At 37.8% G+C, this 25,545-nt stretch overlaps 1 protein-coding gene across 1 annotated transcript; it reads right to left on the reverse strand.

Moving 5' to 3' along the window:
• Positions 1-11,081: 11,081 nt before the first annotated feature.
• LUM (lumican) lies at positions 11,082-22,570 on the reverse strand. The gene is made up of 3 exons (XM_074574844.1): positions 21,999-22,570; positions 18,061-18,957; positions 11,082-12,113 (listed from the first exon to the last, which is right to left on the reverse strand). The coding sequence occupies exons 2-3, from the start codon at positions 18,935-18,937 to the stop codon at positions 11,959-11,961; spliced, it is 1,032 nt and encodes a 343-aa protein (XP_074430945.1). The 5' UTR covers positions 18,938-18,957; positions 21,999-22,570; the 3' UTR covers positions 11,082-11,958.
• Between the last annotated feature and the right edge of the window lie 2,975 nt (positions 22,571-25,545).

A 25,545-nucleotide genomic window follows, 5' to 3' on the forward strand; every position in this document is an offset into this window, starting at 1 on the left:
ATTCCTTCATGCATACCGAGCTGAATGTTTCAAAAGTTTAAGTTAGGTGAAATTAATTTACATCTATACCTAAAAATAAAGGTTCTGGCTTAAAGCAGATATACTAATCATAAGCACAAAAATTAGATGTAATGTATTAACCTTTACGTTATGAGTGTCACTTTAAACACCTAGGCCTTAAAATGTTTCCTTTGACCTCTTGCAACAGATTTGATACCATGCGTTAATGACAAGGAGGGTTGTCAGCTGGACTCCACAGAAGAGAGGTGGGGAGAGGCAGAGGCACAGCTGTATGAAGGTTAAAGTAGTTGTGTGTTCTGCTGTGAGTGATTTAAGGAGGCTTCACCATGAAAAGTACGTCCATGATTCTAGTAAAAGCCAGACAGCACAACGTAAAACTGGTTTGCATTTGTGCTGAATCTTCACAGAGCGTGTAGGGAGGATATGGAGGCACTGAGGTCTGTTTACCATTAAAGAACGACCTGAGACCTTCACGAATGTTATACTGAAAGGTTTAAAATAGTGAGTCCTGGTGGCAGATATCTGTTGTGACACACTAAAATGCAAGTTGCCAGATGTTGCTCATTTAACAAAAAAAGAAAGATTGATTCATCTTATGTTTCATGGGGGTCTGAATTTACCCTTTAACCTGCTAATGATGTACAGATGTTCATTATGATATCACAGAAGTCACTGGCAGATGGACTAGCTGGTTACCCTGTGACAGGCAGTGGGACTATTTGTATGAACTACTTCTCAGCAAGGGAGAATCAAGTCACAGTCTGCCTTTTGTGTATTTGGAGGCCAGGTATTTGATCCTTACCAAGCACATCCCATTCAAAGAAGCAGTTCTTCACTTGGAGAAGAAAACAGCAGGAACATTTGCTAAGACTTTCTCAATACCATGAATTTCCATTTCTTCTGACAAAAACAAAGAGCAGGAAAAAAATGACAAGAAATGTCCTCAAGATCAGAAGGAATGTGTGTGATGACTGTAATCTGTATTCTCACGTGCACTAAAAAATTTTGGAAAGATCTCTGCAGGAACAAGTGATTGCTTGGATACCTAAGCAGACTTTGCAGAAAGGCCTGTTTTCCATGAAAAGGATTGATTCCATGAAAATCCAAGATTACACACATATTCTCCGTCATGCACTTGTTTTGTTCAGTCCTCCATCATCTGGTGTTACTATCTATTATTTAAAGGGTGCAATGTATGGTGATAAAGTTTTACAGACTAATAAAAGACCATGGCCAAGATTTTCAAAAATGACTAATGGTTTGGGAGGCTTTTTGCTCTGAGTATCCAACCTGAGACACTTTCCAGAGCCTTATTTTCAGTAAGAGGGGGCTAAGAATTTTGTGTTAATGAGGTAGTTTTTAACTTGTAAAGCCTTTGATTTCACTTTGTGAAACACAAATTGCTCCTGAGATCATGAACAGTCTCCCAAAATGTAACAGTATGCAAGGTATTTGCATGACAATAAAAGGAAGTGGAAAAATTATTACAGTAAAAATACTGTGAATGCCCTCTCTGTGAATTTTGGAAACCTTTTAAAAGATACCACTGGGAGTATTCTAGTTTGAGGAAGATGTCCCAAGCTAGAAGTCGTCTCAGGGATTTTTGGTCCCTATGTCTCCTGGCAACACACATTGTTAATCGGTGTAATAAGAGAATCTGTATTAAAAATCAAAAAGTGAGGAGCACCAACAACCACAGAGGGTGGTAACTTGTCTTGAGCAGACTGATGTACATGCTTGAGACTGGAACAGTCCACAAGCATAAGACAGAATAGAAGGGCTAAAAAGATAGGCTAGAAAGACCCACTGGGAGGAGGCACGGACAACCGGGAGTGCTGCAAGAGCTGTTGTTCTGTTTCAGCATCGAAGTTGCTGACAGTGAAAAAATGTGTTTCTTTCTTTCAGTAATGGCTGCCATATGTCTCAGATTTAATACGAAGCAAGGTCTGTTAAACATCAAGCATGTGTATAGTTCATCGCCAGCAAACCCAGGAGTATACTGCAAGCCGAGCTAATTCACCAGCCCTGAAGATTGCTTCATTTAGCAAAGGCTGCAATCCAGTGTGCCTAATTTGGGTACTACTTTACTAAAATGCTTGGTGTCTTGCTCCAAAGGACAATCAGTTTATCTGAAACATGCTCTTAGATTCCCTTCTTGATGACTAGAGAAAAGGTGATGCTTCAAAACCTGAAGAAGAGAGGAATTCCAGTTTATGTACCCTTCACCATATACTCTACTGGTAGCTCCAGACAGCCATGCAGACCACTTAAGGAAGAAGTTTACATTTACTCAGGGTTCAGTCTGCCTCTTTCGCTTCTGAAGATCGGCGTGTAGTGGTGACCTCTCCCTCGTTTTTGCACTGCCGTTTGAAATAAAGAGTAGGAAGCTCTGAGTCAGGAAGAAAAAGCTTCCATTTCCAAACAGTTCCCTGATCACTAGACACTGATATATCCCTATTAATAATATCTGCTACTTTTTTTATAAAGGAACCACAAAAGGTCGGCAAGACCAAAGAGTCTAAAATAAAGCAGATGAGTGAGCCTTTCAGGCTACCCCAAGGGACAGTGCAGACAGATCAAAGGGGACAGCACAGATGTTCCAGACCCTGCTCCAAGGGGCGCATTTTACTCTACTTCATTTGTGGTGGAAAAAAAAAAACACAACCATGAAACAGACTTAGGAGCAGGGACTCTGCACCTCTCCTAGAAGCCTAGAATTGCCTGCCTAGACCTCTCAGTGGGAGAAATTGCGTCCCTTATATAAATAGGCATTTCTGTGCATATGCAGGCAGCTAAAGTATACGGAGTTTACCTTGGGAGCTTTCAGATTAGATTAGGAGACATTGTTTAAAGGAACCCTGGAAAATAGTTGCACTGGCTTAATTTGTGAATGCCACCTGTCCCCTTGTTTATATAGGATTTAGGAAGATAAGATCCAATTCTAAAAGTCAAGAAACAAAATTCTAGCAGTTTACTTTCTGCACATCTTCACTCCCTTGTAAAAAACACAGTGAGAACTGAGTAGCTCAGCTTAAAAAGATCCTTGCAGAGCAACACATTTCAGAACAGAACAACTATGGAAAAGGGCTCGGCTCTTATGGGAAATATAGTGCTCTCCTGAATATGCTTCATTAAGGAATTTTTTGGCTGTCTGTTCCTTTTCTCTCTCTATTTTGGGCTCTTAATCACAGTGACACCATAAAGGTTCCGTGACACAATGCCAAGATCTGGTATTTATCTTGGCTAGCTAGGTTTAGTTTACCTACTATGTAAATGTGGCTGTCAATCTCTTACCTTAATTTGTTTTCATGTCTTCAACAATTTTAACACTGAAACAAATTTATCCTTCTGACAGGTAATTAGCGATAGAACAAGAGGGAATGGGTTCAAGCTGCAACAGGGTAGGTTTCAGCTGGACAGTAGGAAAAAATTCTTCAGAGAAAGAGTGGTCAGACACTGGAATAGGCTGCCCAGGGAGGTGGTGGGGTCACCATCCCTGAATGTGTTTAAGATTTGTTTAGATGTGGTGTTAGGGGATATGGTGTAAGGGAGAACATTGTAGAGTGGGGTTGATGGTTGGACTCAATGATCCCAAGGGTCTTTTCCAACCTAAATGATTCTATGATTCTATCCTACCCAGGGACCTGGTTTTTAAAATGCTAGATGTACAACTATATATGCTAAATGTACCTTAAATTAAATACGTAACATGCATTTATCAATTGCACACATACATTGAGTTCTTGGGCCTGCATGTGGCTATTTAGATGATTAATATTTTCCAGGCAACTAATGGTAAGTTAAAACATGAATTAGTCATTCAATGCCCATACTGTAAATCCGCAGTTTCGAAAAGTAAACGATCATGGATTACATACTTGACGATAGTATAAAGATAGTGAAAACAGGCTGTGAGGTGTTAGTGTTACTTCTCTTATTTTGTTCTGTTGTTAAAGGAGTCTAAAAATATTTGAATTTGTTTTCATTTTAGATTCCCACAATAGGATGATGAATTCTGAGAAGCTTAGACTTATAGAAAGATCTCTCCTCTAAAATAAACGACAAGGGTTTCATAACAGAGTACTCCCATAACTTAATGAAAAAAATATTTTAGTCCTCTTATAATAAAGCTCTGCTAACCTGATTCTGCCAGATGAGAAATTCAAGGTTCAGGTGCTTTTTTAATATTTAAAAAGAAAAGCCAAATGGCATAAGCTATATGAAAACCCAGCCCTTATTTTATTTCCCATTAATTACAGTACTTTTTGGTCTAATTTTTAATACAGATACTCTTGGGAAGTACTGAAATTAAACATTAGAATATGTGATTATTTTTTTTCATTTTCTTAAACTGTCATAATTTTTAAGAGTTGGCATTTTGCAAGGCACTCAAGTTTTCTTCCAGAGTCCTGACTTGAAGTTAGAATCTCACTCCCCATGAATACTCCGGTCACTAATAATCCTTTCAGATGGAAAATGTTGAAACTAAGTCTTTATACTATAAATCAAAGTCCTCAACACCCAGCACTTTGGTGCCAACTGACACCACCTTTTTCTTTGAAGAGAGCTCTGGAACCCTGCTCCAGGGAGAATTCGTGCATCCATCCCTATCCAAGCACCGCTCAGCACTCCAGAGGCCCTAAACAGTCAGGGTTGTGCTCCAGCATTGTCTGCTCTTATCTTAGATGATTCCCCGCTCATCACAATGGCTGCTGTGAATCCCAGAGGCAAATGCCTCGTTCAGTTCTGCATTCTGTGTATAATATACACCTCATCTCAAGGCTGTGGTTTTCATTAGGAACAACTTCTCTGTCATCTTTTTCAATCTACAGTGAGAATGCAAATACTGCGGGAGATGACTTTGCTTACCCAAACTTAGGGTCCTGGATAAAACCATTTCACTTTTACACATGGAATCACAAATTCTTTTTCAAATCAATGCAACGTGGCACATAATTTTGAGAACTTATTAGTCTTACTCTTCATTTTATTGGCAGTACAAGGGTTGTAATGCTGAAATCTAAATGTGGAGTTCAGGAAACATTTGTTTATCTGGTTTGGAAACCAGTCAACAGAATAAGATGGATGGCAGATGCACACGATGAGATACTGGAAAGTTGATGAAAACAGGAATTTTGAAAGACAGTACTTGGCCTTGTTTATCTTGAGGACAGCTTATTATTAAATTGGTTTATAAGGTGTGAAATTTCTAAAGGCTTCCAGTACTTCTGTCTGAAGTCTTATGCATGTTTCAATAAAACAATTAACTTCAATAGAAATATATTTTTACAGATATTATTCAATATATTCCAAAGTGTGTTTGTAATTCTTGGAATATGTGCTCTAGTCAGGTTGACCAGATAACACTGCTGTCTTGCATGCTTTACCCCACGCTAGGAGACAAGGGATAAAGGCAAAAACGCTCTTTTGCACAGGGTAGGTATCTGTATAGTTAAATGCAACGGTCCATTCTCTTTGCGGGTCCAGAAGCTACATGTTAACTCAATCACATTTGTAGCCATAAACCCTTGTGCTAACTGAACAATGCAAGAACTGATTGACCTGCAACAGGAAAGATAACAGGGGCAGCAACCTCCATACTAGCATGGAACTCCTGGCATGGAAGTTCTCAAGTTCAGCAATCTAGTATTATCTTTCTCTGCTGAGTGCTGGTGCATCAACCCCAGCAAGGAATCCATCTATCTATTAAGAAAATGCGTATTGCCTGCCTTGCAGGCAGTACAGTTATGCCCAGAGGTGGATCTAGCAAGCAGCTCCTCAAGAGATACAAGATGTGTGAGGTTTTGCATTTCTGATGAAGGACAGAAGCCTAAAGTCAGCAAATTCTGTATTATTAAGCAGCTAGTTATGTGTTCTGTCAAAGAAATGTGCTGCAGTTCACACTGGTATCCCAGAAAGTTTACCTTCTCTCACCAACTTTCATGTCTTTCCCTTGGTGAACAAAAAACCTCAACACTCGCAGGGTCTGGTTCTGAGAAGATATTTGGGTGATTTTTCCTACGTCTGCTGCTGAGATATTATAGTAAGGGTCTCTCTGCAACTGTAAAAACATGGCCCGTATGCTAATCAGAATGATCTTATGGTGGTTTAACTGTTACAACAAGATCTGACAGAAGGTATAGGCAGCGCTTATGAACCATTTTAAACAATGTGGAATTGTTTTCATGAACATTGAAAAATATTTTTAAACACCTCATAACAATGGATTTAGACACTGTTCTGAAGATCACTTTCTTGGAGGGGAGGGAATAAAAAACTCCATGATTCTTTATATCTTTCCTTGCAAGGAGGGTTGGTTTGCACTCTTTTTCCAGAACAGTAGTACTTCTGAAATAAAGCTTTCTTCTTATTCAGAAGTCAGGTGCATTTGACCAAATCCCTGTCCTTCCACACTGTCATCTGAACTATAAATAACAATTCTCTTTTCATGTATTTGCCTCATTTCTTCACTACCTCCTAATTAAAACTTTTTTTTTTCTGCTTTTCTTTAAAAATTTCAGAATAAAAAGTCATGCTGTACCACAGAGGTACTGCATAAGGGGGATTAAAATTAAATAATAATTGTTCAGGTAATCAAGACTTGTTGTAAGTGCTGTGTTTTCTGATCTGCAGATTTCAGATTCTGAAAAGAAAGATAACAGCCCCCAAAAAACATGTAGATGGGGTAATATCCACAAAGAATCAAGTTTTATAACAACAAAGAGTAACAATATGTAATTTTTCAGATATGCTGTTGCTCACTGAAATCCTCAGCTCCTGATTATATGCCTATACTGTCATACACATTGATGGAGGGATACAGATACCAAGAAAAAAACCCAAACAACCAACCAGCTAGAACCCTAAGGGTCCACAAAAGCTATCAATCAAACTGAAGATAACTTAGAGTGTCCAAAATGAAATCTTCAGAGCAAAGTGATTATGTTATTCAGTGAGGACAGCCATGGGCAGTCTCACCTCTGAACTCGTTTGAGTTGGGCACTTCAGGCAGGTCATCTCTCAGAGACGACTGATAGGAACCTACTTGTCATTCCAGCACATGAGGATATGCACATAATTATTTCCTGTCTAGCCCACAACAACTTTATCTCAAAGCTGCAGAGTATAGTGTGATTAAAAGTGCAGCCTCTTCTTTTAAGGCTGTTTTGCTTTGTATAATGAAGTGATCACTTGCCCAGTCATTTGAACCTGACATTCCTATATTCATGGTGAGTGTCCTGAAGTACAGAATTAACACTCCGTTTCTTTCTCTGTGCTAACTAATGTTGAACTGTTCATACTAAGTAGAAAAGATTTAAGAGATTTTTATCTGTGAAAGCTATAAAGGCTACTGATAAAGTTATTTCCTTACAGGCTGAGAGGCTTTTATCCAATATCTAAATCTGCAAAAAAGTTCAGAACCAGAATGTCCTCCATGAGCACTCTGTCCACTGGGATGGTAGCTCATAGACTGTTTTCCTTATTTTGTGTAGACATCTAAGCATGTTTGCCAGTTCCGTCCCACATGGAAGAGTTAGATGGTGTGGATCTCTGACTTCACTGCCAGCACTGAATTGCTCAGAAGTGTCAAAATGGGAGCAGATTTGCACAAGCCAGCTGCAGACATCTGGCCATCAAAAGAAAGTTTCCACAGTCTTTACCTATGGAATCTATATCCAAATGTTAACTGAGTTATGATTTTGTGAGTATCATGGGAATCTGAATTATGGACTGGAACCTGAAACAATACATTTTCCACATTAATTTAAGGCAAAGCTCTTCAGCTGTAGAGATGGTTATTAAAATTGGTATTGTTTACTAGTATTGCTTACTAGTATTCTTAGCACCGCAGATTCACAGATATCATAAATAAGCTTAAAGGAACATCTGAAGGTCGTTTAGTTCAACCTCCTCCTAAAAATAAGGCTATCTTCAAAGCCAGATCAGTTCCTTAGGGCACTGCCCATGCAAGTTTTCAAAATCTCCAAGGATGGAGAGCGCACAGCCTCCTTGAGCAATCTGTGTCAGTGTTTTACACGCTCATTGTGAAGAATTTGTTTGTGTGTCCAACCTGAATTTCTCTTCCTGGAAATTTTCCTTTGCCTACTTGTCCTTTCATTGTGCATCTCTGAATCTGACCCCTTTAGTGCTCTTTTAGGCAGCCGAAACCTGCAATAAATCATGGGACTGAGGCATATGGTATATTCCGAGAGGCTAAGGGAAGTGGCTTGGCATAGCCTGGAAAGGAGAAGGCTGAGGGACATTCTCTTTGCAGCCTTCCATCTTAGTGGCTCTGCACTGAACTTCATTTTGCTTTATAACCTCACAGTCTTTACCGTCTTCAGTCTATGGTTGTTGCAGCTGTACGTATAACCATTCAGACTGCTTTTCTTAATGATGTTTTGTCTTGTTCCTAGTTTTCAAAATAATTTGGTTTATGCTAAGCAACTCCTCATTTATTCCCTTGCAGTAAAACTGAAGGTTTGCGAGTAGGGATGGGAACCTGCTAGGTTTTTTGCACTGGAAGGACAGCTGGGATCAGCCTCCGCACACTCCTATCTTGACCCATTTGACTGTGCTGGACTCTATAAAGCATTAGAGAGCATGTAGGATTCATGCTTCCAGTGTATGTCCAGATATTCATGTGAGTCACTGCCTGTTCTTTCTAGGGAACTTCACAGGAATTACAGGATGGTAGGGGTTGGAAGAGACCTCTGGAGATCATCTAGTCCAACCCCCCTGCCAGAGCAGGGTCAACCATAACTTCTGTAATTTAATTTAATATCAAAAATTGCTTTTAAATCAGACAATACTTGGTTATTTGAAAGACAACTCTATCTTTGTGAACAGCTGTGCAACACACTTGCAGACCAGTTCCTGAAATTTCATGGGTAAAGTTTTTGTTGAGTTTGTATGTTGTCATTGTAATACTGCTTCTCATGACATTAGTAGCAAAATTTACTTATTATGTCTGCTTTCAAATTCACGTCTTTCCAAAAGATCTTGATTTTTGTAAATTTTTCTATATGAAACTTCACATGAAAGTGTCATGACAAATTCACCCATTTTGACCTGAAGGAAGGAGGGACACATATTTTAAGTAAATTGTATAGCTATACTGTAGGCTGCATATTATGTAGCCCTAAACAGACTTTAGTTCAGGCTCATTTACCCACTCCACTGTCTCCATGCTACTGCAGCTGTGTTATTACCTGTTCATGCCTGCCTACTTTTAAGTAATATGTTTATACCTGTACACATAAGGATTTTATAATATGATCAGCTTAGATGGGAACAGAGATCATGTTTTTCAGTATCCACAATGCAAGGGGCTTTCTAAACTAAGATTCATCACCTTCCTTTCCAGGAAGGGCAGAAATTGCAAGTTATAGTGACTCAGTTTCCAAGGCTCTAGCTCTGTGAAGTATCTCCAAACATCTGCATTTCTGCCTAGTGCCTAGAAAACAATTCATGTAGCATTCATAAACTGAGAACTAAGGTACATGTATATTCTTGCCTATCTGTCTCTGCACAATATGTGTATATTGGGAGCTTAAACAGTCTTTGTGGTGATTTAAACCAGTTCATTAATGAAGCAGCAGAAACCTGTGCTTCTGTGTCTCACAATATGAAAACAGAGCTACGGTGTCCCATTTCTCCTGTAGCATGTTCTAGTCTTTTCAGATAGTGTCAAGAGCAAGCTGTGCAATGCTATCTCTCCCCAGCTAACTGGAAAATTATGAATGACATGAAAGAGGTGTTCAAGATAAAAATGTACTGCCAAATGCCATTTTCTGTGAGTTGTCCAAGTGCTTATTGCAAGGAGAAGGTTCCTCAGTTTCTGAGGCAGGTCATTGGTACTGTTTGCTACTTTGACGGAGAGCTTCCTTCTACTCTGTCCCTTGAAGACAACCTCAAAATCCTTCGTGAACATCTGTGGATGCTTTATTTACAACATATGGGTATGCAGAAAGTACCCTCGTCAACAGGTTTTAATCTGTCCTGAGGCAGACTGTTCTCATTCTCATTGTTCATGCTGTTTCATTTTTCATAAAGATAACTGGTTTGCTGAAACAAACTGAAAAGAAGAAAACATTTCTGTCCTGTTTGCTAGATCACAGCTGTGTGGTAACAAATCTCAGTATCAGTTTTTGCTCTAGAGGTCTTAGTGTTTAGTGTTTTTCCTATGAAGGGGACAGCTGGGTTAAAATCTCTCTGGAAATGGCTGATGTTTCCCATATCTTTTTCCATTCTTTGGGGTTTTTTTGCAGGCACTTCTTTCTTCTTCTCCTATGTTTAATGCCTAGGTGCTATTCCATAGCGATTCTCACTCTGATGTGTTCAGAAAGCCCCAGCTTTAGACTTTATTCTTCTATGAAAATTCTAGCTTACTTGTAACAAAGGTTACTTTCAATCTCTCCTGTATGTGGATAAAAAAAGCAATGACACTAATGAATTCCAAAAGGACAAAAAATGAGGAGGGAAATATTTCTATTGTCTCCTGCATCTCTCTTTTTGTTTTAGTCCCAGGTTTCTTTGTGAATCGTGTATTGATTCTGAACATCTGGAATTGGCAATGCGCCGACTAAATGGTTTGGTGTGGGTTTTGGTTGGTTTTTTTTTTCAGAGGTGATAGTTTCTGCTTTTGCTGTAGAAACTAGAAGAGTTTCTGTCTGAGTGTTTAATAGTCTAGTAGTTGAAAAGAAAATAGTACCCGTGGGATGATCTGTGTTTGCAAGCAAGCCATTTATGGCTCTCAGTTACTAACACATTTATTTTAGTGTGTGTTCCAGGATGCTGACAATATTTGGACTACGCATTCCCAGATAGAATATACTACCAACTCTCCATCTTGAGTAGCTAGGGCTGCATTTTACACATTGCTTGTGGCTTCTGAGAGATTTCACTGTTCTTTTAACAATGCTGAGAAATTAATTTGCACTATTTCATAGTGCTGTGACTCCCACACTGCAAACTCCATAAGGCATCGACTTAATGGCCAACACAAATGCAGTGGGGTATGTTAAATTATATGTTTACAAACATATTGAAACTTGACAGTAGAGAAAACAGTTTATTTAACCTTACAATAAATTTTAATAATAATAGAATAGCTTAGATTATCTTGTCTTAACCTGAAGGTTTTTTTTTCCATTTATAAAAGACTGAAACATAGTTGACAATGATATGGACGCAAAAATACTATTTGCTATGTTTTATTTTCTACAATCTGGTTAAAAGTAGCATGCAAGTAATTGAATAAAAATACTTGTATATATGACTTATTTTGAAATAAAAATTATACCAGCAATGGATAAAAATCTTACCATGAAAGTTTAAATGAAGTATGACAAAAAGAAGAGTAAACAACTTTGTTTGTTTCCCTGCTATCTTTCACATATTCCATTAATTTAGTAACATCATGGGCTTTAAAAACATATTTTAATACATTTTAAATTGTTCTTAGATTGTTAAATCATTTTTTCCTTTGTCATTGATAACTATGAAAAAGATGTGAATAATTAAGGAAGTTGGATTGGTTGGAGAGGAATCTTGTATTTACACAGGGTAGCCCATACTGCTCAGCACCCTGATGAAATCCACCTGACTTTCATGTAAGTCTGGTACCAGCTGGCATGTATTGCATGCATGGACATAGATTTCTATGAAGTTGAATGCTTTTCATCAACTTACCTAGCCAGATGAAGGCATATTTTGCACCATATTTGGTCATTCTTGTGCTTTCTAAATACAACCATTTGTAAAAATGTGCACACGTTTCCTTAAGGTTGCAAGTCCATGCTAAATATTAACAAACAGAATGGATAATATGTGGATTGACACTTTTTTTAAGGCATATCCTAATTTTAAAGAGCTATGATGATGTAATTCCTGTAGTTACTGCCCCTAGAAGGGAACTGGATGTTCCCAGGTATCTCACTCCAGTGAAATTTCAGCAGCCACTCGAAGGCAGTTGTACATCTCCTGTGGCAGGTCAGCCCGAGTAAGGTTGTTTCCATCCAGGCGCAAATGTGTGATCTTGGAATAGGTCATTGGCCCAACAACTTTACAGAAGCTGCTCAATGGGAACTCTGAAACAAAGGGAACATGAATGAGAGGAAGCATGAATAATTAAGACAAATAGGACAAACCCATTATTTTTCTTCTACAGGACATTGACATCAATTGAATTCACACAGAAAATAATTTATAAGGGCTCCTTCAACAAATCCGTTCACCAGTATGCAGACAAATTTCATATCTTCAGTTGCTTTTATGTAGCAAAGGACTAGCTCTCATAATTTCTGAGAAATCAAGGTAGTGTTCTCAAAATCAGTTGCCATTTTAACAACCAATCATAGGTCAGTCATGGATTTTTGAAAACACTACCTTATATATCTTTTCTGCATGACCAACTCATCTAAGAAAATACGAAGATCTAGGTCGTGTTGTGGTACTAAAAGAAGTGGAAGAAGTATCTTTTATATCTCCACTTTAACTTCAATTAGATTCTTTCAGAACTGTCATTACAGTAGTCTGCTATCATTGATGAAACGTGGCTTCTGTAAACTAAATATAAATGCACACTCATCATATGGGCAGCACTTTAAAGCATGAGAGTTTAGGAAATTTTTTGGACACAGAGATACGGTGTTGGAGAATGGGTGAAGATTTGTGTATCTTTCACAAAATAAATAGGGATTAAGGAATTGTGTTTCAAATGTTAGATCCTGATCATCATTTTGATTAAAGCAAATCAAAACAATTTCTTAGGTTTTTTATATTGTACAGCCTTCTTTTGGAAGGGTGAGAGATAAAATGCATCCTTAATGGCACATGTATTGGGTAGTCTATACTGCAACATAGTATAATTTCAAGCCTGCAGGATCAATTCTGATACTCTTACAATCCAGAATGTACGAGCTGAAGCGAACGAATGATTCTTGTGAGTTAGGATCATATGACCTGGGAGGTGTTTATAGGATTAGGTCTGTGTGAAATTTTGCTGAATGAAAACGTAAGTTCCTGGGACTTTGCATTAAATTCCTTGGCCCATAGTCTATACCATTAACTATTTAGGTCCAGTTTTCCGCGGATAGTTTGGGTATAATTTGTAAAGATTAAAATAAACATGAATACTAATTTATTTTTTTTCCATTTTCTTGTCATTCAGGAACAGCATGGTAAGTATATTTTTGTTGAAGGCAGACATTGAAAAGCCTTCTAAATTTACTTATTTGCTTTTTCCATATCGTTAATTTTGATCATCAATACTAACATTTGGCTGCAAAACAAGGTAGGCTTATACAAGTTGGGTAGATGCTTAACTGCTCAAAGGATGTAAACTTCATGCATGTAAACCACAAAGTTTATCTTTGTTACCAACATACTCAGTTGTACTGACTATTTGTGAGACTGTAACTGATTTGGAAGTAGATGCAGATCTAGTCCTCACAGAAATCAAAGGAACTCCGTCATGGACTTCAGTGGGATTTGGCTACAGTATTTGGTGCACACTCTTAGCTTTTGGGTATTAATTTTTCATAAAGATCATATAATAATCAGTTGTTAGAAGTATATTTAAAAAGTTTGGTTTCTAATGGTAGTCTCCACCAGTAGAAAATAAGTAGGTTTGGTGAATGTACCTGATGTTTTGTTACCTATATGATCCATGTGGGAACTGCAATCAGTGATACTAGAGCACTGTTGCGTAAAAAACATGTCAGTAGCTTACTTCCTCCTTTATTACACTTATTAGCGTAGCAAGTGTTAAAATAGCTTCCTGAATTTATACTATTCAAGTTCAGAGGCAGTGTACCTGGAATTTCACCGTTAGTGTGGCATTCATATTTTCCCAACACGTAATTCCTTCATGAGCCAGTCACTGAGAGAATAAGAAGGATTGTATGAAAATTGGATTTTCATCTGAACAATTAATTTCTCACTAAAAGTAGCTGTCACCATAAGAAATTCTGATACTCAAAAAACCCTACCTGAATATTTGAAGTATCTGGGGGAAAAAAATAATAAAACCAGGATCAGGCATGTCTTTTCCTCTCTCCATAGGAGAGGAGAGAGGAGGAGAGGAGGAGAGATGGGAGCATAGAAACATTTTTTTTTAGATAGAATTTTTTTTTTACTATATTCTAGGTGAGAGTATAACCCTTGTACATCCGGAGTGTAAGCAGCCTTTAGCTGAGAGGAAGATTAACTGTGCAAAGACTCTTTGTTCAGGCCTGCAATACAGTGGGCCATCCTAATGGGATCTGAAGTCCCATAGACATCCTTGCTTTTCGGTTTGTGGTCCCACAGTAACCATATCTGAGTCATTTCTGCACAGGCCATTGTGAAAAATCCTTTTGGGATTTGTGGAGTGAGCCAGATAAAAGACCATAAAGCACCTCCCCAACTAACTGTGTTCAGAGTAAGTGCAATTATGGCACAGGTACTGACCTAGACGATGGACTGAAGCAGAATATGTGGCCCCTTAACTGTCCTCTGGAACATATTCACATTCCCCCGTATTATACTTCATTACATGGTATCTTCTTTCTGGGGTTTCATGTGGAAACAACTCTCTCCTTAATCCTTTACAAGTACAAATGAAATATGGAGAAGTCCACCTTTGGACCCTCTTCTTGTATCACTGAACCTCTTTGATTCCTGTACTTTTTTTCCATCCTGCAGAGTTTCTATTTCCTTCGAGGAGACTATAAAACAAGCGTATATATATACATACACACATACATATATATGTATATATGTAATATATATGTATAAATATATAATCCTAATGGCATCTTAAAGCATGGTAGCGAACCACTGTTGTTATTAAGCAGAAAATTCTACCCTTAAATTCCAAATAATAAGAAATATAAAAAAAAAAAAATTCAATTTAGAAGTTACAGTTTAGGTGTGAGGTATGGAGAAAACAAAGGCTTTTATTAACCTTCCATGGTCCTATGCTAGCTTGGAGATCCAGCTAGCACCAAGTACAGTAGATGGACTATACGATTGATACTTAACTTACATTCAATATAATGGATGTCCTTCAATTTATTAGTTAGAGGTCAGGGGAGTTACTCTGAATTTGTCTTCGTTCCAGTTTTCTATCTGCTTTGCCCACTGCTCCTCACATCACAGATGAAAACAGAACATACTGAAGTGAGGCCAATTCTGAAACAATGTTTTTTTATGTGTATATTCATCAACTCTTGCTCAAAGAGCTCGTTCAAATGAAGACATTTCTCAACCAGGTAATTTTTGCATGTATGGCATTGCATAATGACTGTAGCAAGCCCAGGATGAAACACATGGACAATAATTTAGAAAAATATTTCCTTTCTTTCTGGTAATATCAAAAGTGTTAGAAGCAGATTACTTTTCCTTAGAAAAATATAATAATTAATTGATAAATTGAATTGACAAATAATTAATTGATAGCATAAAGGCACCTGAGAAAAAGGGAGAGAGTAGCGAATGAAAAACTCTGGAGAAGTTTGTTTATGTTAGGTTTCAGTAGAAGTGAAAACTTTAAGCTATGTAAGCATAGCTTAGCACAAGGACATGGACCTGTTGGAAAGGGTCCACAGAGGAGGGCCACGAAAATGATCAGAGGGCTGGAACACCTCTCCTATGAGGACAGGCTGAGAGAGTTGGGGTTGTTCAGCCTGGAGAAGAGAAGGCTCCAGAAAGACCTTATAGCAGCCTTCCAGTACCTAAAGGGGGCCTACAGGAAAGATGGGGAGGGACTCTTTATGAGGGAATATAGTGATAGGATGAGGGGTAACGGTTTTAATCTGAAGAAGAGTAGATTTAGATTAGACATCGGGAAGAATTCCTTAACTCTGAGGTGGTGAGGCAGTGGAACAGGTTGCCCAGAGAAGTTGTGGATGCCCCATGCCCTGTGGAGTTCCAGTCCAGGCCAGATGGGGCTTTGAGCAACCTGGTCTAGTGGAGGTGTCCCTGCCCATGGCAGGGGGGTTGGAACAAGATCATCTTTAAGGACCCTTCCAACGCAAACCATTCTATATTTCTATAATCTGAAAGATTATACTTTTTTTGACATTTTAGGACAAATTATTACCCTTAATACAGAAGTCTCCCTCTCACAGTATAAGCATACCACGGGCCATGGTATGGAAGGGAAGCTGGCCTTGTTTACAGTCATTCTTACACAAATCTCTGTCAAATTGAAATATTCTATTAAAAAACGAAACTGGTCACCTGTTTGCAGCTCAAGCACTCAAAGGTCAATTAACTGAATTTTTAGAAAGACTAAGCATTCACAGCTGTAAGTCAGATGTAATGAATAGTGAACTGCAATGGCTTTGGTTACCCTGTGTCTGGTACTTCATTAAACTGAAATTCTTATTGCTAACTAAATTTTGTCCCACGTTGTCAAGTCACATCTTAGGGAACACAATATTATGCCTGTGAAATTAGATAGTCAAGAAAATTTATTATTGAAGTCTTCTAGATTTTATGGTTAAGCAAAAACCACTAAATCAGAGTTCTCTTGCATCTGTCCATAGGGTAGTAATGACAGTGCAGCAGTAGCTGGTGCACACCCACTTCTCACACCATCCCCCTCAGCTGCTAACCAGTACCCTGGAAATACATCTTCCATTGCAAAATTAAATTATTGACATAATTTCTCAGAAGTCCCTGGAAAAAAAACTCCCTACCTGGGCATCTTGCAGAAGTCTCAGAATAACCATTCTAAGCAAGGAAATTTGCCTCATATATCTCATGAGAAATTAAACATCATCGTTAGCTCTTTTAGGAGTGAGAGAGTATCTGACAGAGTTCTACAGGTTGCTGCACGTGGTGCCTCAGGTAGGAAACACTAACTCATTATTTTCCCTCTTCAAAACAAGGAACTGAGATGTAACAGGAAAAAAAATCATAACATTGAGGAAAATGTGAAGCATAGTAAATATAAAACATTTCAAAAAGACTTGCCCTCTGCCTGGTAAAATCAGGACTAAAGTATTTGGCTTTAAAGCCTACGTCTGTATGGAGTTAACTATGTATAGAATAGCTAACACTGATAACCTAAAGCCCTGATGGTTACAAGCAGGCAAATAGAAGAGAGGGTTTTATGGTTTACTTTATGACAGCTAACAAGATGATGGAAGTCCTCCTGCAGAAACACTGTTATGTCTGACACATCTGCCTCTCCATCAGGGACCACTGCTGACAGAGGTGCAGCTGGAGAGCTTCTGATGTGATTGTGAGGCCTCTACGGCACTCCAACACTTACTTCCCACCCCAGGATTAGAACAGCCTCGTAAAAGCCCTGTCTCCATAGAAACCTCCATGATCTCATGCGAGGTGTGACATTTATTGACTTCAGAAAGAACATTTTTTCAAATCATGGTTGAATGGAGACAAGCTTGCCACCTAATCATATGATATGGGAAACGGGAACAAAAAGAAGAAACAACAGGGGCAGCTCGTCAGATTTCAAGATGGGTTTGGAGGGATACTGCATGAGACAAGGGAGGAAAGAGAAAAAAAAAGCTATTTTGTTGTATCCTTTTCGCTGTGCTTTGTGCCTGATACCTTATGAATCTGCTGTCTTCTCCATCTCTCAAACCATGACACCCCTCCCTCCAGCACTCTCACTACCAGCTTTCTGAAAGGTTACACATACCAGGTGATGTCTGTCTCTTTTTGCTGGCTTACGTTCCACACTGACTAAACTTTTCCCACTGTTTTTTCCTCAATTTATAAGTCAACTCCATTGGCTTCAATGGAGTTACTCCAATTTACATGAGATGAGAATTTGGCCAATAGTACCCACATTAGTATGAAAACAGAAACTTCTGTCTTTAAGGTTAATTTGAGTAGCTATCAGATAAATGCCTGTCTTTTAACATCAATGTGGACAACAGTCAGAGAAATGTCAGTGTGCTAACAGTCTAACCAGTACCACTTCTTCAGACTGGTTGATCTACCTTTTCAGATATTTTTGTTGACCGTCAGTGTCCAGACTGTGGTAAAAAATATTGAAAATATGCAAATTTAACTCACTGTTAATTTTGTTGACTTGGAGGTAGAAGTTTTCGAGATTCTCACTGACGGTTGGAATGCTCTTCAGTTGATTGAAGGAGAGATCCAACTCAACCAGAGATGTGATATTGAAGACATTGCCTGGTATTCCAGAATCTGTTAATTTATTGTGGGATAAACGTAAATATTGCAGGGCTTTAAAACCTTGGAAGTACTCATCGGGAACATTGGAGATCTGGTTATTATCAAAATACAGCATGAGTAAAGAGTGAGGCAGTCCTGACGGGAGCTTTGTAAGTCGATTGAAGCTTAAGTCAAGATACAAAAGTGAATTCAGGCCTTTAAAAGCCCCAGAAATAGAATCTGCTTTCAGCTGGTTGTTCTGGAGATGAATGACAGTCAGATTCACCAGCCCCTCAAGTGCACTGGGATTGACTTTTGTGATCTTGTTGTGACTTAATTGCAGGTCATCCAGAGTTTTGGGGAGTGGTCCAACAGCTTCAGTCAAATTGTTGTAGTTAATGTGAAGTTTCTTCAGATGCTTTAGTTTAGAGAAGACTCTTCCCTTAATTTTTGAATTTTCCAAATGGTTGTGATCTAGGATCAGCCACTGGAGGTCTGTTACATTATCAAACGTGTTCTCTTCAATGCCCTCAATCATATTGTTTCGAAGATAAAGGTATTTTATTCCACTTGGTACAATCGGAATGGTTTTCAGTTTAAGATTGTCACAATACATGGCAGTAGGGTAGCTCAAAGGACAATTACATTCTGGGGCACAGACTGCTGAGGATGGCCCAAAAGGATCATAACCGTAATCATCTGCAGGACCATAGTCATATTGGCAAAAAATGCCACTAATCAATAACAGAAAGACGGCTAGGGAGTTTAAAGTCATCTTTCCAATGTGTCTTGTCCCTGTATAGTGAAAGGGAATAAAAAAAGTTATAACTTTATTTTTTTCTCCCTTTCAGCAATATTTGAAATTTTACCACATAAAGATTGTAATTAAAAACTAATTAATTCAGTCTTCCTGTTTAAAGCAATTAATTAAGAAAAAATACATTAGTTTGTTAGCATTGCGTTGTTACTGCTATAAACTTACAGTCCTTGTCTTGTCATAATCTGTCTTTGTAACGCAAAATTGCAGGCCATTCTGCTGCTGTAAGCAAAACATTCTTTACACCTTCCTGCATTCATTCATTAAGTCACAAGAACAACGATAAAGTCCAAGTTTTTTAAACTTGGCACAGAAGGGTTTTCAGTTTTGCTGAAGACCATGTTCAGAGGCAGTTCTGCTGTTTAAATTCTATCAGGCATTCCTAATATACTGAATTGCCTCATGTGGCAATTTGACTTAAGTTTGAAAGAGCCAGGGAGGGTGACAAACTGATGGTAATGATCTGCTGTATAGGGTGTTGTTAAGATGCCTGTAGCTTGAAATATCTTCTTCTCATGGATCATATCCAGTAAAGCATGATCCACTAAGTTTCATATCCACATAAAGAACAAACTAATAGAAATAGGTAGCATTTTCCCCTGGACATGTCAAACAACCAGCACTGCATATGTGTGCACGAGTATACTCTATCTAACATGGATCTACAGTGGATCTGAAATGACTGAATTTCAGATAGTGCAAATGTTCTTGCAAATTCTATATATAACAGTAAATGTATTAGTTACATTGTATGACCATTCTAAATCAATAGAACAATAAAGCACCGTCTTTACATATTTGGTCTTCCAGTTCACAAATGGTAAAAGGACATTCAGTGTCCTTGGGGGTGTTCTATTGTGATCCAATGAGTTGTCTCACCTTAATTTTTAAGGGCATACCTCCCTCATCAGGTACTCCGCAAGAGTCTAATTTGTGAACTTTAGTATCTTGCTTTTATTTCTTTCTACTGAGATAGATGTTGTGTTGGAAAAGTGGGTCTAGCATCACTGAAGTTAGTGAGCTTACTTTGATTTTCACCAGTAAAAGAAAAGGCTAAGTGTATTCAACTACTATTCAGAAAGTGAGACAATTAAGAAAATCCTTAGAATCTTCTTGTTCTCAGGTAATTTCAGAAAGCACGTGAAGACTGTAAACAGACCATCAGACATTGATCTTGGGTCTGGGCAATCTTCCAGCAAAGTTAGTTTTGCTATTGTCATTGATTAGTACATAGCGTTAAAATGCAGAGCCATAGCCAGAAAGTCTTTCCTAATTCTAAATTTCCTTGCTTTTATTGACTTGATAAAAGACACATCACATTCTAGTAGGCTAATAATCTCAACTAAAGTACCTCTTGGTGGGGCCTATTGATCTCATGCAGTACAGCATGAAGATTTTTTAAAAAATGTTCTCATGTTATCTTCAGTTACCCACAAAGTCCTTCTGCCAGATTAGTGTTAGTCCCATCACATTTACATAACTATGAACCACAGGATAGAGCAATCACTGAAATATGAGTTATCAATGTAATTTTCTTTGTCTGTTCTTCATTACTGCATCAGAATATGCAAACTCAACATTCAGTCCCCTGCTGGTATAAATAAGTACAGCTCTTCTGAAAGCAAAGACACTACCGTGACACAATTCAGCTCAAAATCTGGTGTTATTTAGGTACTAAACATTAAGGATGGGAGACTAACTGCTTCTATATTCATAGTATAAGACAGAGCGTCTTATTGGATTACACTCTCTGGCCTCACGGTGACATTTTTACACATATGCATCGTTTTATAGTCTTACTGATAAAGTAGCATAAACATCCTATTTTAAGCTCAAATTCTACTGTTCTTCTAGTTTCAAATTATATTTGTAATGGTAAATTTTATTATTGATATCACAGGCTGGCAGTTCTTTTAAATAGTACACATTTTTTAACTGCTCTGCAGAACCCTGGAAGTAATTTAAAAAGTTAGACCACAAGTGTTTTGAATTATTTTATTAACAATATTTTAAAATGTAGATGGCTATTCTGCAGTGCAAGGGAATATGAGCATGTGTGTGACATAAAATAGAACACTAAAGTACATACGTTGTGCAATTAACTTGTTTTATTCATGGATTTCTCATTCACGTATCTAAACGTTCCCCTGTCAGAAGTGTAAAAGGTAAATAGATCACGTACACATGCTTGTTTGTTGCACTGATCTGTATGAATCCAAAAGATAAAATCAGAGTACATTCTTAGACGTTTATCTTATAACATAATCATGTTAGAACTAATTGCCTGTGTTTGTTCTAATCAGTTATCTTGTAAAATACCTGTGAAAATATTTGTGAAGTTGCTCAGGCAACTTGACAAAACATACTAAATGGCAAATCCATGATTTTGGAAAAATGCTTACTACAGAAGTGCAGACAAACTATTCAAACTGTTTTCAAGCTCGTCTATACTACCTTAATCCTAAAGCTGTTGTGAAACAAAATAAGTATACGTTTATAATTCAGTCAGCCTTAAACTAAATATACCTTAATTCTGCAGCATAACCTCTTACACAGTGTGCAAAAGATTTAATTTTTAAAAGTTTCAATATTGTGTTCAAAATGTGCTTTAAAATTAACAAAATGCCTGCAATTTTCCTCTCATTGTTTACTTGATTAATCATTTATAGATCAGGATACCTTATCGTTTTGTAAAATGAAGCAAAATGATTTAACAAATGGAATCTGTGGAGCTCTTATGAATGAATAAGTAAGCAGTGAGTACTCTTAAAAGTTTCTTTGTACTGTACATCAACTCTTTTTTTGAAGTAGAACAAAACAGACTGCAAAAAAGTGCAATACTGATGCCCAAAATATGTGAGGTTGTTTTAAGGAAATTGAGAAAGCAAATCCACTAAGCAACTGTTGATTTGTGTTCAATTTACAAATTGGCAAACTTATCCTGACATGTTTTCACGTTCCCATTACAGCTATATTTAAATAGCTGAACATTACACTTAAAACATGCAGCAGCACTTACCTTACTGCCTTGAAGCTGCTTTCCTTAATTCCCAGAGCAGATGCAATAAGGGACTGTATCGACCAATATATGCTGTAAACAGTGTCAGGAGGTAAAAGTCTGCCAGATCCTCTCTGTTACAAGAGAAAAAAAAAAAAAAAAAAGCCCTAGTCACGCTGTTCTCTGAAGCTGCTATGTCATCATGGTGATCTTGTGGTGTGGCATGTACAAAAATGCAGCTCTCTAATGAAGTGCAGGTGGATACCATATTTTGTACAAGGACAACCCATCTGTTATTCCTGTGGGATGAGAGGATGATCAGTGTTTCACAAACCTGAGAAAGTTTAGACCACTAGCCATAGCCTTACACAACTAATTTTTTTTTATTTTAATTTAGAGGGAAAACACTTCAGATTGTAAAACAAATTACAAACAGACTTTTGTTTTCTAACTTACTTTATACTGCTAGACATGAGCTAACAAATAGCACTCAGACCTCAATGCTGCTGTGCTTCTTCAGCCAAGTGACTCATTCATTTTTCTGCCTTTTTCTTTAACTATCTTATGTCCGTAGTAAAATATCCTTAATAAAAGTTTTAGCTTATGGATAAGAATCAAAGATGCAGGATTATCTTTGAATTATAACCCTTTCCACAACATTAAATTCGGAGTTCAAAGGGTCTTCTGCAAAGCACTGGAATTTATTTGGTCTGGAGATTTTCTTTGGTGATAGAATGCATGTTTGTTTAATAATCCCAAGAATGGTTTTTCAGCAGTTACTGTAAGCTCACTTTATACATTTGTTCATTTTTGCACTTACAGCTTTCTTCTGCTTTTCAGAATCTGGAACTACTCAGCTTTACGTTGTCTGTTTCTTATTCCATGGATGTAGTTCAAGAATGCATCTTAAGGCTTGGATGAGATGTTATTTTCACCAGACAACGCCAAAAAATAATGCATTAAGACAGTAACTGTTTAAAGTGGGTCTTAATTCTTCCATAAGAACCTTCCCTTATCTCCAAAAGGTGGATGTCTTCCCTTTTTATGGGATACAAGTTCTTTCTTATAAAGTTGGATGGGAACAAATGCGAAATGTACAAGCCTGTACAAGCTATTTTAAAATGTCTTGTGTGTTTAACTGTATTTAACTGTAATAGCTGTGGGTACAAATCAAGTTTCTTGTCTGTTATCAACTGGCTATCTTTATGAAAAGTCATGGTACAGGATGTGGCTAGGCTGGTGAACCCCAACAGCTCCCTGAAGAAGAGGAGCCTGGATGTGGGCTTCCCTCAAAGTCTGCTGCTGATGCACCTGGGCCTCCATGCCACTGCAGGTTACTGGGTGAGGGAAAGGCCTGGCATAATTCAGTGCCCTTCACTGCGAACAGGAAAGACGTCGAATGACGGCAGACCTCTGTGCTTCTGCGGTAATGCAATTAGCAAACAAAGTGCCAAGTGTTAGTGCAGCCCATAGGGAGTGAATATTAATCTTTCAATGTTCTGACATCATTCCTGTCACCCTGGTGAGGAAGAACCATTTACATGTTGGGAAACAGATGCTGGTGACAGACCATAACTACATTACTATTTGAATGATGCAAAGAAGCAAATGTGAAGCAGTGGGATTACGATAGTGAATTAAGGTAAGTAGGTGAAAAAGCGTATCAGAACTAGAAATGTAGAAGTGGACAAAGCTGCTGTTGTTCTGCATGTGGACAAACGGAGACCAGATGGAGTTTCTCAAGCACAGTATCATACTTATTTGAAAATTACTTCATTAGTTTCAGCTGACCAAGGAAAACCTTAACTGTAGCCTTGACTGCAAGTGATGCAACAAGCAGGAACATTCAGCAAAAGATCAACTGGAATAAAGAAAATATTTTGAACACAGAAAGAGATGTCCTGTAAAGCAATACTGAGCTTTGCTCTGTGGAAGAAGGTACAGCATGCTGAGCAATGGAGCATAATGTTTGTAAAGAGAATTTTAAAATTCATGGGAAAGGCACTGGTTGCGTTTTCTCTGATTAAAGATTTGTTTTAAAGGACAAGCTCAATATTATAATAAATTAATACATATTTTGATCTTTCAGTAATAGTTGTAGTTTTACATTTGCAGTACAAATAGAATTGAACACTGGCTGCAAATACAGGATAGCGCAGGCTTAACATGGTTTTTGGCACAGTTATATTTGTGCGCCAGTTGTTTATTACATTGATTTCTGTAGGTCCAGTATACATCGTTTTCCTCATTCTATTAACAGAAATACAAAGCATGCATATCTTCATAACTTGTAGAAAAATCTTATTAAACAAACGTGATGATATTTCACAATTAACATATGGTAAAAACTTGGGTCACGTAAAGTTCAGCTGAGATTTTTCCATTCATATAGTTCCCATCTTGCTGACTGTTTTAAATTAGCTACATACATAGCACAGTCAAGATTAAGAATCACATGCCTTCCAAGGATCAGATATAAAGCAATAGATTTTCCCTTCTCTTTAATAAGATTTTTGCCATCTCTCCACTCTGTTATTTAATACTTTCCCTTCAGCATCATTTTGTATGCTTTCCTAATCCTGCCCTTGTGGCTCATGAAGCACTCACCTCATACAACTCTGTTTGGGAGAGCAGGTGGGGACTAAAGCCCAGCAAATGGAGATATGGATTCTTACGGAGTAAAAGGTGGGAGAGTGGGTGGGTCATGTCTTCTTTCTGGCCCTATTTTGTGTTTTATGGCGTTTTTTTTTGGTAGCTCTCATAAGTCATTAAATGGCATGTGAACATATTTCCAAGGAATTTCCAAGGAATACACAAAACAATGTGTAAATTCACCTATGACACCTAAGTTGAAAACAAGTTATGAATATGCTTCATATCTGATAATGTCAGGACATATTGTTATTTCACCTTTACAGCAACTGTGCTCCTAATTAAGCTATCTCAGTTTGTTTTCTCCAAAGTTAATTTTCTTATTCCTTATTTATTCATTTTTCTTGAATGGGAAATGTCATCAAAACCTATTCTCACCTAGTTTTCTTCAGCTTGTGATCCACGAACAGAAATATGCCTTTTCTTTAATTCAAATCTCCATTCTTATTAATTCGTATTTTCATGGATGGAGATGGCCAAGAATTCTGTCAGGTTGCAGAGAGAGAATCTCAAAACAGAGCTCACTGCAAGCATATCACTTCACAGTGGGTGAGATCTAGTTTTCAAATAATGTTTAGTTACAGTGATATCTTTTCTGCGTTTTCTTTCCTGTAAAACTATCCTCTTTATGACTTCTACCCTCTTCAGCATAAATGGAAACTCCTCCCAATCTGTTTGCTTTTAAACCCCTTTTCCCCAAAAGACTCAAGTTACTAAAACCTAATAAATATTATATAAACCAACTGCTTCCTTTTAGTCTTAAACCTGTGTACACACCTGGTACACAGATGTGTATCCCAAGAACGAAGATATTTGGGTGCCTAAAATTAAGAGTAGGACATATGGGTCATAGGGGCATATATCCCCGCAAAAAAGTGGTTGTGGATGTTTTTACTTTGCCATATAAAATGAGTAG

The sequence above is a fragment of the Larus michahellis genome, chromosome 1, assembly GCF_964199755.1.
Source record: "Larus michahellis chromosome 1, bLarMic1.1, whole genome shotgun sequence".
Classification (NCBI taxonomy): domain Eukaryota; kingdom Metazoa; phylum Chordata; class Aves; order Charadriiformes; family Laridae; genus Larus; species Larus michahellis.

Bases quoted from the DNA above. Each gene is read 5' to 3' on its own strand.
- LUM (XM_074574844.1), bottom strand. From the start codon at position 18,937: ATGACTTTAAACTCCCTAGCCGTCTTTCTGTTATTGATTAGTGGCATT. The intron at 12,114-18,060 runs GTGAGTTAAATT...CCTTTGTTTCAG, and splicing joins CCAAGTCAACAAAATTAACA to AGTTCCCATTGAGCAGCTTC.